This window comes from Phallusia mammillata, chromosome 1 (assembly GCF_965637545.1).
Source record: "Phallusia mammillata chromosome 1, kaPhaMamm4.hap1.1, whole genome shotgun sequence".
NCBI classification, from domain to species: domain Eukaryota; kingdom Metazoa; phylum Chordata; class Ascidiacea; order Phlebobranchia; family Ascidiidae; genus Phallusia; species Phallusia mammillata.
Window position 1 is genome coordinate 34,869,382 of NC_137252.1, and position 19,104 is coordinate 34,888,485.

At 36.6% G+C, this 19,104-nt stretch overlaps 2 protein-coding genes across 2 annotated transcripts in view; one reads left to right on the plus strand and one right to left on the minus strand.

Moving 5' to 3' along the window:
• LOC145215830 (uncharacterized) overlaps positions 1-19,104 on the minus strand; it is a 68,204-nt gene that overhangs the window by 28,046 nt on the left and 21,054 nt on the right. Inside the window, exons 17-20 of the mRNA XM_080084454.1 lie at positions 18,219-18,262; positions 17,920-17,974; positions 9,810-9,902; positions 8,610-8,698 (exon numbers count right to left, since the gene is read on the minus strand). Coding sequence (XP_079940580.1) covers positions 8,610-8,698; positions 9,810-9,902; positions 17,920-17,974; positions 18,219-18,262 — 281 coding nt within the window. The remainder of the gene's footprint in view (positions 1-8,609; positions 8,699-9,809; positions 9,903-17,919; positions 17,975-18,218; positions 18,263-19,104) is intronic.
• LOC145215847 (zinc finger BED domain-containing protein 4-like) lies at positions 9,896-17,081 on the plus strand. Its single transcript, XM_080084455.1, has one exon. The coding sequence runs from the start codon at positions 11,573-11,575 to the stop codon at positions 12,683-12,685; it is 1,113 nt and encodes a 370-aa protein (XP_079940581.1). The 5' UTR covers positions 9,896-11,572; the 3' UTR covers positions 12,686-17,081.

Genomic DNA, 19,104 nt, shown 5'->3' on the forward strand with positions numbered 1-19,104 from the left:
CAAACTTAAGGACAAATTAGTAGAAACCATTAATCCAAGCTTCAAAATGATTTTTCCATATCCTGTTTACATTATATCATCATATTTTTACAAGTAGTAAAACTGAAAATGCGCTTGATAACTGACAAAACAACATAGCATTGCTGTGCAAAAACAGCTGATTTCTAATCACTGAAATTACTGTTTTGTAAAACGTCTGTCCAGATGTCAAGCTGAGCACTCCCGCTCTGCATTTTTGACTTCTATCTGACTGACAGTGTACACATATTATGGGTTGTAAAGGTAACCATTAGGTCGATTAAAGTAAAAACTTAAATTTGAAACTAAAGGAATAACCTAATGCAAACAATTGTTAAAAATTTCAGCACATTAGGGCTTGTATTTTAGGCCTAAAATTAAAACCAATTATTTTGGGGTTTGAGAGGTGAAAAAAGGGTGAACCTAACAAAAAGTTACAAATTTTTTTAGAATCTGTTACATTGCACCAAACAACTAAGCATGAAACTCCTAGATCAAGTACTTTAGTCAGTGCAGGAGTTTTTAAAAAAATCGTTTTTGGGGCTTGTGGGTGAACCGCCGGGGGTTCAAGGTCAAACTTCAGGAGGATCAAAGCTGGATCAATAACTATTATCTGTGCAAATTAGGAAATTTGACGCACTCTTTCTTCACCAAAGGCATTTAACAAACCAGCATTAGACAGAATGAATATTTTGGGGTTTAGAGATGAAAATGGGTAAATCGGTTTTCAAGGTACAAAATATTTTGAAATACCTTATATTGCACCAAAGAACACAGCATAAAACTTCTAGCTCACTTACTGACTTTTTGGGGGGGCTTTGGTTGAACCATTGGATTATTCCTGTCAAATTTCAGGAGGATCAAATTTTGATTAATAACTAACATATGTGTAAAATTGAATAAATTACAAGCACTCTTTTTTGACCTGCATTACGAAACACGTATAAGTTGACCTACATTAAAGTTTACAGCACAATGCTAGAAGAGTGGCTTTCTGATATACTTCCATTTTATATACTCTATACGATATTTACCAATTAACTATACACATCATTTGATCTACACATATAATTGTTTTTGTAAACAAAAACTGATGGGTCCCCACACGCGCGTTTGTGCGGATTTACAGTAAACAAATGTTGCGGTGATTTTTACATTCTTAAGGACAAATTTTTAGAAAGCATTAACCCAACAATAAAAAAAAATTGTTCGTATTCTTTTTGCACTATTATTGTCATGTAATTACAAAATTAAAAAAACGTAACAAAGACTTAAATCTAATCTCTTGCTTTGACCCAGATATAGTCCTCCAAGGTCGGGTTTTGAACACATTTTTTTTGCAAAGCTGTAACAGTTGTGTTACAGACACTTTAAATTAAAAAGCAATTTGCTACAAGTGTATACATAACAATTTGTTTTTCATTTAACTTTGTTTCGCAAAACAAGTACCATTGACCAGTAGTAACCTCTCAGGGTGCACACGCTAAACTGTTTGACCTTTTGACACCGTTTTCAATAGCACGCCGTCATTCGTGTTCAACAATACTGTTAAGCCTAATTTATACATGCCTTGAGTATTGACTCCTTAATTGATTGTCAAAAAAACGCTACGTTATGAAGAAAGTTCTGAGCTGTGTTTGTAATACCGACTAGTTGACCTTAAGTAACCCGTGATCATGAGGCAGCCAACGAGCATTTAAAAAAACATTTATTTGGCAAAACTCAAGTTAATTTTTTCATCTTAACTTTTATTAACAAAGTTTTTCTTGACATATATAAAACCGAAGCACGGTTATTAGGTTTAAATCACGTCATAGGTGTAAAACCTTCGCCAAAACTGAAAATGTGAGTGACCACTTAATAAAACGACATAGCATTGCTGTGCAAAACAGCTGATTGCTAATCACTGAAACGACGTCTCGTAAAACGTCTGTCCGATGTCAAGCTGAGCCCTCCCGCTATCGTAAACCAGTGAGTTACTCTCTTGGCACTTCTGCCTACAGTGTCTTTCTTGACCAAACGAGCGTTAGACACATTTATGTTTCGGGGGCCTATGGATGAACCTCTGGGTCATACGGGGTCAAAATTCACATGGACCATCTTTAGACCAATATCTGCAATGTGTGTAAATTTGAAAAAGTTTGAACCATTCTTTCTTGACCAAAACGTGGGAACAATAGCCGCGGTAAAAATTTCACGTTTTGGGGGGCTGTGGGTGAACCGGGGGATCAAACGGGGTCAAAATTTACATGGACCATCTTTAGACCAATATCTTTAATGTGTGTAAATTTGAAAAAGTTTGAACCATTCTTTCTTGACCAAAACGTGGGAACAAATCTGCGTTAGAAAGAAAAAAAGAAAAAAGAAAAAAAATATAGACAAAAACAATATGTGTCCCCTTCAGGGAAGGGGACCCATAATAACTAACATCGTAATTCTAACCAGTGAGAGAATGGTCAAGTGCTGACTGCGTTCACTCCCATGGCGTCAGCTGTGCACTGAGTGAGCACAAATTTGGCAAAAGACAGCATGTAAAAACATATTTGGGCTGCACGAGTAATTACTGAGCCGATTGCACTGAAATTTTTTAACAGCCAACAAGGAGCACCCTATCCACAGCTGTTTAAAATTTCAGCAGGTTAAGTCTTGTATTTCTGACCTTATTAACATGTGAACAAACAAACAAATATTTGGGCGTAAAGGGGGAAAAATGGGTTACAAATTATTTGAAAATACGCTGCAATGTACCAATCAAAAAAGTATAAAACTCCAGAATCATCTGCTTTAGCAAATATAGCCGTTTCAAAAATTTCACATTTTGGGGGGCTGTTGATAAACTGAGGGATCAAACGGGGGTAAAAATTCACATGGACCATCTTTAGATCAATATCTATAATGTTTGTAAATTTTAAAAAGTTTAAACCATTCTTTCTTGACCAAAATGGGGGAACACATCCGCGTTAGACAGAAAAAAAGAAAAATATATATAGACAAAAACAAATTGTGTCCCCTTGGAAGGGGTTCCATAATAAAGCATCTAAAGAAAAAACAAGAGCTGTACTAACCTACAGCTGCCATAAATGACTAAGGACCTACCAAAAATTTTACATGTTTTAAGGTGTGTTGAGCATCACACCATGTCAACATAATTATTTCACCTAATGGTTTATGATTCACTATAAGTAAACAATGGACCATTCACAACAGTATAAAGTAGGCTACAATGTGTAAAATAAAAAGTTCAATGACAATGCAACCTTTACGACATAACAACAATGCAGTTTTTAAACAATTTCGGCCGTTTTATGACCTATGCTATAAATTTTGACAATTTATTGACCTTTTTTTTTTTTTTCTTTAGTAAAAGGCGAAAGATTTGCTCATTCGACAAGTCAAAAAATAATCACCCTGATCAGAACATATTTTTAGCTGCTATTTAAATTATCACACCCCAGACACTTTTCATTTGTGGTGTGTAGCATCACAATAAACTGCTTTACATGTTGGCGGTAGCCAGGTAAATACCAGGTTATCAGGTCAAACACAACAAATGACACATCCACAGGACTCTCCCTACCATAACTATCTGTGGAAGTTTTATCCAAATTCACCGAAGACCTGATGGCAAAATGAGTTGGACAAATTTCAAGGACGAAAAAAAGGAAGTAAAAAAATTAGAAGGGTGGCTTAGCACATTTTGTCATGGCCTATATAACCTATTTTAAAACATTCATATATTTCCTTTGCTTATTTTATATTGGGTCCCACATTATCCAGCGTCTTTTATAACCTTAGTTGTTTCTGCAGGCAGAAACTCGTGGGTCCCCACACATGCAAAGTTAAAAATAATGCATTTCAAGAGATAACCATGAGAAAGTCGGGTGTTGTAAGGTAAAAGTATAAATAATACTATGAAACCACAATAATTCAATCGATGGTACTACAAAATTTGAGCCCAATCTGCCAATGTTTAAAGGTTTGACCACTAGAGGTGTTTTGAGCAACAACCATTAATGCTTCTGACTACATAGGGCTGTTAACAACCCCCTAACTGCCATGCCACAAAAACGTCCAACAAGCAACCCACAAACACAAGTAACACACAACTGGTTGCCCTTGTAACACTATTGGGCCACAGAAATCTTTCGTTTGTGGTGCCCAATAACATACAAATACGTTTTACACTTTGGGGGCTAGTGGGGTGAATGTTGGGGCTACAGGGTTGAACACAACAATCAACACCTATAAATGGCCTCTTCTTCAAGCTAAATTTCAGCCCATTCCGACACTGTTTAAAACCTCACCTATTTTAAGGGGTTAACAGGGCAAATACTGGGGTTATCAACACAAACAAAGTGGGAAGCACATCTACATAACTATCTTTACCATATCTGTAAGTTTCATCCGAATCCATTAAACATTTGATGGCAAAACGAGTCGGACAAACTTTGCGGGGTAAAAAAACATTTTAGAGGGCTAGCGAGATAAATAGTGGGGTTATCATCACAAACAAAGTGGGATGCACATCTACATAACTATACCTACCATCTGTGTAAGTTTCATCTAAATTCATTAAACATTTGATGGCAAAACGAGTCGGACAAACTTTGGGAAGAAAAAAAAGAAGAAAAAAAAAAGAAAAAAAAAGAAAATAAAACAAAACAATTTGAGTAAAATCAATATGTCTCCCCTTCAGGGAAGGGGACCGATAATGAGTAAAATCAAGATGTGCCCCCATCTGGGGACCTATACAAAACATATGGTCACTTTAAGTTACCTTACCTTTAATTGTATGCTTCAGTAATTTTATTTTATGCATAATTGATTTTTCCATGTGGCAGTTTGCCAAGATGTTTAATTTTTAAGTTTGACCTTGTTAGTGTTTGGTAGGTGAGCTGTTAGGCTGATGTCAACTTGTTATTGAATTGTTTGTATGTGCTGTATTTGTTTATTAACTATGTTCTTATTTCTATTTGAATAGACAATAAAATCAGTTCAACAAACTGTACTTTATTTAGGTTCATGTTATTTCACCCAAAGAAACAAATCAACCATCACAATTACACTGAAGTATTACATATTTACCAATCGTTGCATTAGTTTGTGCTTTTAAAGTAAGAGGCAAATGTTTTGTTATGTTATTTTTAGGCTTGGATTTTGGAAGTTAAGAGCATATTGTGATGATTTTAAACCTACGCCCCCAGGGCAAACAGCGGAAAAAAGGCTCCAGCAAACACACAAAACAACGCATATCTTCAGTTCTAGTACAGGTAGAAAGGTGAAATTTCACACCTGTACTAAGTCGAGGATGCAGAATTAAAAAATGCAAAAAAAAGTTTTTGCCACAAAATTAAAAAAATTTTGGGCCGAAATATCCCGATTTTGGTAACTTAAACTAAAACGGGAAAAATAAAATATTGCTCATTTTTTTTAGAAAAGCTTTACGTTCCTGAAAATCTAAGTGATATGCGCCAAACTTCGGGGCGGCTGGTAAAAAAATGCAATTTATTTGAAAAATTTTAGGACGTAAAAAGGTGGCAGTTTAGGTTTGGCGCTCAAATTTTGGGGTCAAATCTCAACAGATTTGAATGAAACTTGCAGGAAATGCAAATAAGGGTCATTACTTTGCACAGAAAAAATATCTACTTAAAAATACCTAATGGAAAAAAATGATAACTGAATAAATGTTATTACTGCCAAATTACATTTTGGAATAAGTACGATCTTCAGTTTATCATTAAAAAACGCAAGAAATTGACACTTAAATGCAATGAATCACAACATATGCAATTATGAGGTATTTAGGCTCCTATATTGTAAAAATCAAAAGAAAACATTGATTCTGAGCGAAATATTAATCATACGAAACTGAATATTGCCATAACGACCAACCCTTGTCCTACTTTGAGGCGGATTTTTAGCTATTGTGTTCAAACGGGAAAAATGCCACTGACATATTCTTTTTCTGCAGAGCATGCCGTTTTCAAAAAGCCCTAAATCGTTATTTTAACTTCGGGGCCACTGCTCCTAATATTCACTTGAAGTTCATAACTCGCGCATATTGCCGCCGCCCCGCTCGCCAGCAAACAATGACGCGCGACCGATCAAAATCGTCAAAAAGGGTTCACTTTCGACCTCAATATCTCGCGAACCAAACAAGGCTGAACAAAAAAATTTGCACACAATACTTTTCAAGGAACTAACAAGCCAACGATGGCACTCGTTTGAAAAATAATCAAAACCAAAAATATTAATACGCTTATGAATATGACTGCTTAATGCTCTTTACTACGTTTCGCGGGATGAAAGCCACTGCCATATTCTTTTTCTGCAGAGCATGCCGTTTTCAAAAAGCCCTAAATCGTTATTTTAACTTCGGGGCCACTGCTCCTAATATTCACTTGAAATTCATAACTCGCGCATATTGCCGCCGCCCCGCTCGCCAGCAAACAATGACGCGCGACCGATCAAAATGGACTAAACATATTTTTTATAGTCTCATATTTTAGTTTAAAACTCATAAATTGTATATTTCGACTTGTTTTTGTGCAAGTTAGGACTTTTTTTCTGGGTCAAAGTTGTTTACTTGCACCTTGACTGAACGTGCGCGGCGTGAGGCGATACCTGCGACGCGCGGTTCTTCTGTTCCGCATCTCCGTGCTCCGAGGCAGTCAAAGTCTCTTAATCACGGGCTCGAGCGTTATCTTAAGGAAAATGGTATATATTCACTAAGCAAACAAAGAGACGTTCTATTCTCTTTGAGAACTCTCCTCTTGCGGAAAGAATTCTTGTCAGTTGGAAGCTTATTGTTTGAAACATTTCTTTTGTTACTTTACTTACTTGTGAAGCAAACAAACAACTTTGAAATGATGAGTGAGGCTCGCAACTTTCGTAAGGTAAGTGCTATATACAATGTTCAGTGTTTTATTTTGTAACTACAATCTCTACTGAGAAGAAAGAAAAGCTTTTGCAGTGTAGCGTCAGGTTTTTATTTACTGGGTTTTTACAAAATGTAGTTGCGTTCAAAGAAGTTTTTTGTTTTGTTCGTTTGAATGTAGTGCTTGTAGATGGTTTTTCAGAAGTAGCAAGAAAGCAAAACTTATTATTTTGCACTAATTTATTCATGAAGAGGTACATTGTTTTATGATGTAGGGTTTTTAGCTAACGTCAGTGCTAAAAAATCAGTTGTTGTGTTTGTCCAATGGAAAGGGTTTAGTTGCCGTTCAGTGGAAAGTATTGTTTAGCTGTTGGAAAGTGTTTTGTTGCCGTTCAGTGGAAAGTGTTGTTTAGCTGTTGGAAAGTGTTTAGTTGCCGTTCAGTGGAAAGTATTGTTTAGCTGTTGGAAAGTGTTTTGTTGCCGTTCAGTGGAAAGTGTTGTTTAGCTGTTGGAAAGTAGAAAATATTGTGTAATTGGCGTCTCATTGAAAGTGTTGTTTTGCTGTTGGAAAGTGTTTTGTTGCCGTTCAGTGGAAAGTGTTGTTTAGCTGTTGGAAAGTAGAAAATATTGTGTAATTGGCGTCTCATTGAAAGTGTTGTTTAGCTGTTGGAAAGTGTTTTGTTGTCGTTCAGTGGAAAGTGTTGTTGGAAAGTAGAAAATATTGTTCAGGTGGCGTCTCATTGAAAGTGTTGTTTAGCTGTTGGAAAATGTTTTGTTGCCGTTCAGTGGAAAGTGTTGTTTAGCTGTTGGAAAGTAGAAAATATTGTGTAATTGGCGTCTCAATGAAAGTGTTGTTTAGCTGTTGGAAAGTGTTTTGTTGCCGTTCAGTGGAAAGTGTTGTTTAGCTGTTGGAAAGTGTTTTGTTGCCCTTCAGTGGAAAGTGTTGTTTAGCTGTTGGAAAGTAGAAAATATTGTGTAATTGGCGTCTCATTGAAAGTGTTGTTTAGCTGTTGGAAAATGTTTTGTTGCCGTTCAGTGGAAAGTGTTGTTGGAAAGTAGAAAAGTAGAAAATAAATGTTGTTGGTTTTTGTTGGGTAAAATGTGGTTGTTTTTCTTTTGCATTTAACTGATGAATAAGTATGTGTTGCTAACTGTTTGGTGCACGAAACACTACATGGCCTCGTGGCCAGAGAATGCCGGCATTGAACTTCAATGATTGAAGTATCCGTTCGGCATCTCCGGGAAGCAGGTTAAGTGGCTGGTGCCTGAACCAAGAAAGAAGAGCTGCGTACTGTTCGTTTCGGACAGCAACGCACGGGACCTGGTTTGTCCTTCTGTGATAAAACCTTCGCCCAATTTTTTTTCCGATTTTGCAGCTGTTGTGGCCCCGAAGTTAAAATAACGATTTAGGGCTTTTTGAAAACGGCATGCTCTGCAGAAAAAGAATATGGCAGTGGCTTTCATCCCGCGAAACGTAGTAAAGAGCATTAGACAGTCATATTCATAAGCGCATTAATATTTTTGGTTTTGATTATTTTTCAAACGAGTGCCACCGTTGGCTTGTTAATTCCTTGAAAAGTATTGTGTGCAAATTTTTCTGTTCAGCCTTGTTTGGTTCGCGAGATATTGAGGTCGAAAGTGAACCCTTTTTGACAGGCTTTCACAGGCTTTCAACATTGGGCCAGGATCATAAGTTATGAAGTCTTCTACTTACATTTGGATAATTTCCTTGGCCAATTGGCCTTCTCCTAACCTGTGATGATTCATTCAATGTAAAGTTGAATGCTTTAGAGAAGCAAAAATCTGTGGAAAACAAATTGAACTAGTGGTTTCGCATTTATTGTGACCATAAGTTGCATTTCTATTTCACTGTGCACAAATATTTACTATACACATCATATTTTGTATTTACTATTGTTTTTGAACTGATTGCTTTTATAAGTAAAAACGATTGGTTTACGTGAATTGCTTGCGGTGTAAATAGAGTGCCAAATTATTAGATTTCCTTGACAAATTAATACAAAAAAAACATCAACCCAAACTTTGACGACGCTCACATTTTTTTACATCATTATTTTGTCAAATATTTATATCAGCAAAATATTTTGTCAAAATATACTTTGAGAAGTTAACATCTAGCTTTAACTTTCATATTGCTGTCCGGAGCCATTTTTACACATACACTATAATCCATTTTAAAACATTAATACATTTCCCATGCTTATTTTATATTGGATCTCATATTAGCCACCGTCTTTTATACCTTAGTTGTTTCTGCAGGCAGAAACTCATGGGTCCCCACACATGCAAAGTTTAAAATAATGCATTTCAAGAGATAATCATGAGAAAGTCAGGTGTTGTAAGGTAAAACACAGTGATCGGCACTGTACTTAAATTCTGAAAAACTTAGTTTAAGAAAAATTGGTCCAGAATTTACAAAGTTATCGCTAATTTTAATTTGGGTTTCATGAGGGTTACACGCCCATGAAATATTTTAGAAATGCATGAGCATAACATAAAACCACTATAACTAGTTATTAAATCAGTTTGAAAATATCTTTGCAGGAAAAATGATGCTACCCAGATGTATTTTACAATATTTTATTAGTAAAAACATGTTGACTCCTCCGCTCCCCAGGTGTTTTAGGAGGGGGGGGGGAATTGGGACCCAATGCGCCAACCTCACCCTCTGATGTGAGTCCCTGCCACATAACGCTTTAAGTAACGGTGTAGCTGCAGCGCGTTTATCATCTTTCCACCAATTGTGCCCCTACCTTTGTCGTGCTTTATAACGTCCCAATGTTGCGCAGCTATTTCCGGCTTGGTGAATATTTTAGCGCAATTGTGCTGCTACGATTTGTATCACCGGCGAAATAAACTCAACTCAACATTACCAAAAATTAATGTAACTTACGACTTCCAATGTTAGTAGTTCCGTGTGGTCCAACGTTTCCTGTAATATGAGCTCCCACCATTAAATATATGTCCCCATGGTGACTTTGATCAACTGTGATACAATAAATACAATTTTTAACATTCAAATTTCTACCATACAAGGAGATGTTAAATAGTACAACCCTAAATTCTGGATACACACTATTTACAAAATCACACAATTCAAATTTCAAGTTTACCATATGAAGTGCTTTAAAAGCACTTGACCTTGATAGACAGTCATGCTTCTGTCACATGAATATAATAGTTGAACAACAGTCGGCGCACAAAAGTTGAAACATGTTTTGTTTTTTACAGGCAAATTACGTAAATTTTAGGGTTATTCTTGCCAGTTATACCAGTCTAAATTGGTGGATTTGAAATATGAAACATGCTACAAAAGAGACTGCATTATTTGACGCAGTGTGTGCCCTATATGATACAGCGATTATTTGAAAACAAAACTTTTCAGCAAAATGAAACATACATCTGTGTTTGTTTATTTATCTATGTTTGATCACACTTAAAGCAAAGCAGATCTTATGTGTTTGATTTCAGCAAATCCATTATGAAATCTCATATCTTTAGCTTAATTGAAGCTTGTATTTTAGTTCACCTATGTATTGAGTGTACAAAACCTGTTTTGTTTTATCAGATGCCAGACACTCCTTTCAACAGGTGTTATATTACTTGCAACAGCACAGGGCAATTTTTTGTTCTGTACAGTTCTAAAATTTGCACATTAAACAATGACAAATTCAGATTTTTTTCTGGTAAAGGTTAGGAGTCCAGGTTTTTTCCTTTTTTAGTTTTTGGTGCATATTTAGCTACAAACTAGAAGGGTGGCTTAACACATTTTGTTGTTGCATTTACACTATTAAAACATGCACAATGCGAGAGTGATGGTCATGACAAAATGTACGTGGTACACCAGAAATTTAGGAACAGTGATTCAGACACAATGACCTTTCAGTTGAACGCATAGTGAGCATTGTTACGTTTCAGAGTATGTCATGTTGCAATATAGGCTGCAAGCTGCAGCGGGTAAATGTGCACAAGATTGCAACAGCAGGCTATTTGGTTTTTGACTGGTTTAAACCTAGCTGAAAGCATTGATAGAAAATAGTCAGTGGCAGGAGTGTTGATGTGTAAGAATAGTAATTCAGCACGTTTTATTGCAGGAAAGCACATTGCAGAACTATAGCTAGTGAACCTTGATTGCAGACGGACAGACTAAAGGTACAAAGTGCAGTATGGACAACCGCAAAAGGCAGTTTGTAATGCATGCAATAAAGAGGTTAGCATGAGGGCAACTGCAGGGAAAAATAAGAATACCCCAAATTTGTGGACCCATCTCTGGATTCATCATTTAGAGTTGTTTGATCAAACACAAAAGAAACAGAAATGTAAATCAAACAAGAATGAAGCAACTTCATCTCAGTCAACAATCAACAACATGTTTAAACAACAAAGAATGTGGTCAAATTCGGATGGAAGGTCGAAAAAAAAAATTGGATAAACTGGTTATGGAGATGATAGCTACTGATAATCAACCATTCACAGAGGTGTCAGTTGTCGGCTTTAAACGCCTTATGGCTGTAGCAGAGCTGAGATATGCTGAACCGAGAAGCTGCAAGAGGTTTATCTGAAGGTTGTGGATAAGATCAAAGGTATGATTCAACCAGAAAATGCTGGCCACTCTCCTTCACCACAGACTGCTGTTCTGGTGTGACAGAATCTCTAATGAGTCTAACATGCCATTTCTTTGATGCTACATGGACTAGAAAGCAAGTAATCCTAAATACAAAAACAAAGCATGGGTCTCATACTGGGGAATATCTGAAAGTAACTTTCCTGAATATGCTTGATGAGTGGCAAATAAGCAAAGACCGTGTAGCCCTTGTGCTCCGTGACAGTGGAGCAAATATTGTAAAGGGAGTGAGACTTGCTGAGCTCCAAGACCTAAGCTGCTCGGCACACACCTTGCAACTTGTGGTAAATGATGGGCTTACAAGCCAAAGAGCTATCACTGATACGATCGCAATGCTGAAAAAGTGTGCAGCAAATGTTCATCATTCAATCGTGGCCAAACAACTGTTGCAAGACATTCAGAGGGGACTTGGCTTGCCACAGCACAACCTAATCCAGGCTGTACCGACAAGGCGGAACTCAACACTTCACATGCTGCAAAGAATGCTAGAGCAAAAGCGCGCACTGACAATATACTGTGGCGAGCATGGAGGATTTGTTTGTCCCACTGCTTATCAGTGGGACCTTGTAGCCAATTTAATTGAGACTCGTATTCCAATAGAAGAAGTTACACTTCATGTAAGCCACAGCAACTCATCAGCTTTCTGTATAATTCTATGTCTGACTGTGTTGAAGATGCTTCTTTGTGATGATGAGAGTCCCTCCACACAAGGCATTGGAACAATTAGGCAAGTCATGAAGGAGAGCATCAGCAAATGCTTCTTTAAAAGCTGTGGTGTTGGCTGTCTCTCAGATCCAAGGTATAAGAGTCATGCATTCTCGTGTGCTATCACATTGCGCAAGGCCATTGAATGGTTAAAAAAGGAAGAGGTCACACAGCATACCATGCAAGAGCCAGCTGCCACCGAAGCCAGTATGACAGAGCAGGAAGCAAATGAAACCGAGGAAAACATGAGCAACAAAATGTGCCGAAAGGAAAACACATCTAGCAGGGTTGATGCGATTTTTAGTTCCCTACTTACACCTCACACTGGTGACCTGCTGACCAGTAGTAGCATTTATGATGAATTACATCTATATCTTAAAGAGCCTGTGATCGACAGACGCGTAGGGGACCCACTGCAACGAAATAAAGAACGTTTTTAAGCTTCTTGCCAACCAAGCAAGAAAATGTCTTTACATACCACCATCATCAGTCCCAAGTGAGCGTGTCTTCAGCGAAGTTTCTCAGATATATAAAAGTAAAAGAAGCCGTCTCACAGGATAGCACGCTGAGCAATTGGGCTTCTTGCACCATAACTTACCCTTGCTTAATTGGAAATACTAATTAATGACACTTTGTTGCTGACTTTGGGTTACCTGTTACTATATTCGGTTCGTTTTTGTTTTCATTGAAAAAACATTTTAGTTATTGTCCAATAAACATGTGCTTCATGGCATACAGCCAAGGTTAAGTGAGATATTTGAATGATAATTATCATTAATCCCCATTTAAACTGTTTTCTTCTATTGTATATGTATGTATTTACCAATTTACTATATGTTTTTGCAATAAATAAAAAAAACAGGTCCCTGTGTTAGTATGAAATTGTTACTGTATAAAAATCTGGCCCTAATAGTATTAATGACACAAAAAATTAAGAAGCTATTTGCTACAAAGGCATACATAACAAATTGTTTTGCAAAACACATACCATTGACCTGCAGTAACCTCAAGCTGAATTATTCCTTAACATGCGCGTGTAACGGTTATGATATTATGTGCACAATGTTTATGTTTAACGTCAGCATGTTGTTTGCAATAATGTTGCACAGCATGTAGGGGAAGTGTTTAACCTCTTTATAACAGGATTTAAGTGTTGGTATTTCCGTTCTCATGCAAGTCATAAGATACTTTGAGTCATTTGGTTATTCTAGAATGTTTGAGTAGAACACAGCCGCTCGTACTTGAGAAGAAGCATAGCAGCTCGGTTAGAGAGCGCTATGACATTATAAATCGCACCTTTGCCATAAAATAAATTCTATAACTTAAAGGAAGAAAAGGTTTACTGTAAACCCAAGTTTTCGCATTTCTACAAAGTGATATCTGTCTGCGCTGAGTTAAATTTTTCAGGCTAACCGTATTTTCACTTTTAATGTTCATCATACTTATTACTTATTCGTCAACTATACTCTTGCAAGAGTCGAAACCAACGTCCAACTTATATCTCCTATCATCAAGATGATCAATGAAAGCTTCAAATCCTATGACTTTGTAGAAGCTGCCCAGTTACTCAAATAATCCGAGCGAAAATCGCGCGTTATCCGATGTTTTAGCCGTGCTTTCAAGCACTCAACTAAACAACGAAAGAATGAATGATTGCTTGGATTTACAAACCTTTCCACATCAGAAGAAATCTTTGCCTCCCAATCAAGTGCTCACCTTCAAGATCCATCAAACCTATTACTTGTTCATCAAATACGTCACCCGCCGCAGAGCATTGATGACGACACTGTCGCACAGCAAGCAGGAAGCAATTTGCCGACAATCAGCTAACTGAGCTTTTCACATGGCGTTAACATTTCATCCAGCCCTTTACCCGTAAATTAATTAACGCCGACATTACCCTTGTTCACATATATCCTTACTTCTCTTCATGCATCGTTCCTGTTAAAATTAGCTTCCAAAGTTATAGGAAAGAGTCAATGTGTATCTTATGGCATATCACTAACTTTTTACATCAAACAATTAAATTATTTTGCATGTTGTTAGTGAACCTTTACGCCATTGTTAGTCAAGTGCAGAATTTTCCATATTGCCTCGCTACCCAAAATATGTATATATTGTATCATACTTATTGAACTTCGTGGTTAAAGGCCGGTTTACACCAAGCGCGTGCGAAGCGAGCAACGCGAAATTTCTTTCTTTGTTTAAGCAACGCGTGGGGAAGTCCCATTTCGCGCTTCTCTCGTTTGCGCGCTTCGCGTCTGGGTTGCTCCGTGAGCAACAGAAACGGCGCTTCGCGCGAGAATTTTGCCCAGAATATGTAGGAATGATCAGTCTTGGTCATTTATGTCGGTTACTTTGTAGTCATATGAAGGTTTAGGCGCTGCAACTTTATTACACAATGTCAATTGATGCAAATTGCAAAAATATATCACTCATAAAAGTGCTTGACAGTCATAAATCGCGCTGCTATATCAAAAAGCACATTATCAATATACTATTTTCAAATGGTGATAGAATAGGTGCAGTGGTATCAAAATTAATATGTCTGGAACCAAGTTTTCCAATGTTCAGACCCACCAGATAGATTAAATAGGAAATAACATAGTTTTTGGAAACTTAAATAGGTATTAACTTAGTTGTATTTTATCCCCCAAAAATTTAGGTTTAGAGTGCAAACAATCAAGATGAAAAAGACACACGAATACTTAAGAGAACAATTTCTTAAATTAGCTGCACAAGGTAGAGTAGTTTTGCATTGCATAAACAACAACTTTGGTTTAGGAACAATTTTACTATTATCAGTTGCAAAACCACATTTTTGATGGTCACAGGCTTTGTATTGTGTACTTCTGTTCGATTAACCCTTCACTACTAAACACAATTCCATGAAATTAATTGCAATTCTTATCATATATTGGCATTGCATCACTGCCGGATGAGCGGACGAAACAGCTTTGTTCGCAACGTTCGCGCCTGGTGTAAACCTCGATTTTCGCGTCATTCGCGTGAAGAAAAAAAGAGCCGTTCGCGTTCGCGCTTGGTGTAAACCGGGCTTAAGGCAATAGCGCAACTTACATTTTAGTATATTGTTATATTTACGTGGTATATATTTACTAACGAAGAAAAGAAGAAAAAAAGTAATGGTGTTGCTGTTTTTAACCATTTTTGCTAGTCTATATTTGCATATGTTATGATTATCGACATATTCACTCACTGTTATATTGATTGCTGTTTCGCTCATGCTACCATATCTACTATACAAGAATTGCAGAGTCAATACCCATATTTGACAAGAATTTATGACATTATCTTTCGTTGCAACGCAAAGTGATTGCTTTATTCCATCCTCACCCAGCGTTTTTAGTGTTTTTTGTCGCTTGTCGCACGCAAATTTTGAACGACTTCGACACGTGTTTTTCATTCAAACACTTTTAACACCCTTTTGGGGGGAGCTTTTGTAACGGTTATGATATTATGTGCACAATGTTTATGTTTAACGTTAGCATGTTGTTTGTAATAATGTTGCACAGCATAGGGGAAGTGTTTAACCTCTTTATAACAGGATTTAAGTGTTGGTATTTCCGTTCTCATGCAAGTCATAAGATATTTTGAGTCATTTGGTTATTCTAGAATGTTCTGCACAAACATAAGGTGTTCGTTTATCATTACGCATACTTCCTCTTGTTTATACTGTCGTTTCCGTTTCAAGTTTAAAGTAGAACACAGCCGCTCGTACTTAAGAAGCATAGCAGCTCGGTTAGAGAGCGCTATGACATTATAAATCGCACCATTGCCATAAAATAAATTCTATAACTTAAAGGAAAAAAAGGTTTACTGTAAACCCAAGTTTTCGCATTTCTACAAATAGCTTGTTCTCGACTTTGTTGCCGGTCTATTTCTGGTCAATTCTGGGTCTATTCTTAGACTATTTTTGAGTCTTCTATTTTTATCCCATTTGGAAGTGTAGCTGATTTGAACGTTCGCCTTTAACGTTATTCAAGCATACAAAGAAAGAAGAGACATCTGCGTGGCTGTTAATCAGTCAGCTGTTATTGAGATGCAAAGATCAGACTTACCAAACAATTTGCAATGAACATTATAGTTTACACTGTAGCCGCCTTAGCTACACGCGCAAAATACAAGCGTGTTAAGGAATACTCGCCTACCATACGTCCAGGGTGTATCGGAGCGTCTCAAACGAATCTTGCATGACGCTGGGGTAAAAGTGGCAATTAAACCTCTTAAAACAATTGGACAGTTGCTACCAAAACTTAAAGATGCCACTATACCACAGCATCGTACAGGAGTTGTTTACCAGATCTCTTGTCGTGATTGTAATATGGTATACATTGGCCAAACTAAGCGAAGTCTCGCCTCAAGGAACACAAAGTGGCAGTCAAAAACATGGACGTCAACAAGTCCACCTTATGCGATCACGTTTTGGAATGTGATCACCGCATTAAATGGAACGATGCCCAAACTTTGAGATATGAACCGAATTGATCGAAAAGATTGGTCTTCGAAAGTTGCCTCATAAATTCTAGTTCAAATGTTTTAAATCGTAACGATGGCAAAAGCCTGAGCCCAGTTTTCCGCGACCTTTTGCGTCCGACTTCCCCATAAAATATCGGACATTAGTTACGCCCTGTCATTTTGTAGCACAACAACTCTTCACGGAAAGCCTTTGTCCTAATGTAATTATTTTTCATCGTATCCCGCTGTTTTTGTGCATTTTCGCCTCTGTGCCCACTGTATTATTCGTTCATTGCTCTGAAGAAGCCCTACCGTTCTGGTGGGCGAAACGTCAGCAAATACAAGTTCTTGAAACAACAACTAGTATTTTGTTTAGCTTAACACCAGTTGAACGACAAATTTGTTAAACATTATAATGATCCACCCTAATAGCTCTCAAACCATTTTGGAACTAACACCACATGGCAAATGATCTGTTACAGCAAGCAAAGTATTTATGTAGACTTTGACTACAAGGAGAGGCAATCGAGTGACTGTTACATCACAACTATAGCAAGTGTGGCAATTTTTAGAAGTTTGGCGTCATATTGTGGAATGGGAAGATTACCAGTAATGTCGAAGTCATTTCAAGGAAATATTTGTACATAAACATTTTATTGTTTTTAATGCTATGTTGTATACCGGACTTCAACAAAATTGTGACGGGGGCCACATAAAAAAAGACAAGCAGGCCAAATGTGGCCCGTGGGCTGCAGGTTCCCCACCCCTGATCTAGCGGGTATTTGTTACCTTTATGTTAATCAACAATGTTTGCTTGACATATAATAATGTGCTGATTGTGCTAAATTTTGATACCAAACTAGGAACCCACTACAAACAACTGTTTAAAATTTCAGCACTTAAAAATAATAACATTTTAAAGGGTGCACATAATTACTGTTTCAAATAAAAGGTAACACTGCACTCTACTCAGCTATTGAAACTTGTGTGCAAATTGGCAAACTGTAAATTGTGTTTTCCAATAAACATTCATATATCTTAGTCATTAAATGGATACATTAATTTTTAAATCATTTGCAAAACTTATCTACACCTCACTCAACTCTAAAATAGCACAAACAACTTTGAAGCAGAATAATTGGGTGATTTTTCAAATAATATTTTTACATAAACTGACTTACTAAGTAAAGTAACTAACCTTTATAAAATTGCTTGTCAGTTAACGGTTGGGAAGTTGGAGATGGTTTGTCCTCCTGAAAATTAAAATACAGTACTTTTAAAGTGATACTACTGCAACTACGATATAAAAGCCAACTATTTGGCTAAAAGTTCATTTAAAACTACATTAGAAAACAAAAATTAGAAAGGCCAATATAGCCCAGAGGATAATTAGGTTTGAAACCACCTTCAGCTTAGTAAACAAAATTGTATCACAGCTTAGTGAAGAAAATTGTCGGAAAAGCATAAAAAATAAGCCTGTTTTTTTATTTAACATACCTCAACAGGGTCATGGCTTGGTCCAGGCTGTTTAATTTCGTATCCTGTCAATGTAAAATAAGTAGGTCAATACATTGCTAGACAGGTGTAACAGGAATAAACTAAAGGGGTGGCCTAGCACATTTTTTTCATTTCACAATATTTTACCAATTTCATATTTTTCCCATACTAATTTCACATTGGGTCCCATATAAGCTACTGTTCATAGTTTGTTTCTTTTTTGCTTCAAAAATAATATGTGTCCTCTTACTTTTACATAATTAATTTAACCTAATCTCATTTGTATTTAAATACATAAATTGTGAAATTGTTCTTTTTAGTGCGTAAGTGGTTTTCAATCTGTGGGTCGTGTTAGCCATTTTACTGGGGGTCATGACAGCCGTTGATAAACAATAAAAAAGTAAATGTTTGTCAGAAATACTAAAAAAAACATAAAACTATAAGGGTGGGTTTCCTATATATTTCTATTTTATATGTTGTGTTTATCAATTTACAACATATGCCATTTGATCTACACACATAATTAATTGGCAAACAAAACCAAATGAGTCTGCCCACACGTGATTGTGCAAATTGGTCAGGATAATAAGGTTTTCAAATTATTTATTTTTAGATTCTTTAGACAAGTTAGTAGAAAGCATTTCAGAAAATAAAACAATTGATAGTTTTCCTTAAAAAAAACAGACAGTATCACAGACACTGAAAAATTAGGAAGAAATTTTGCAGCAAAGGTATTGACAACAAACTGTTCATCAGTAACCTATTGCCGTCTAATCGCAGAACAACCATTTAACGACCATTTTTGACATATTTTTTAATAGCATGCAGTGTTCAACAAATAATGTTTTTTCTAATTTATGTAAAACTCACATGTTGTTTCTAAAGT

Bases quoted from the DNA above. Each gene is read 5' to 3' on its own strand.
- LOC145215847 (XM_080084455.1), top strand. From the start codon at position 11,573: ATGAGTCTAACATGCCATTTCTTTGATGCTACATGGACTAGAAAGCAA.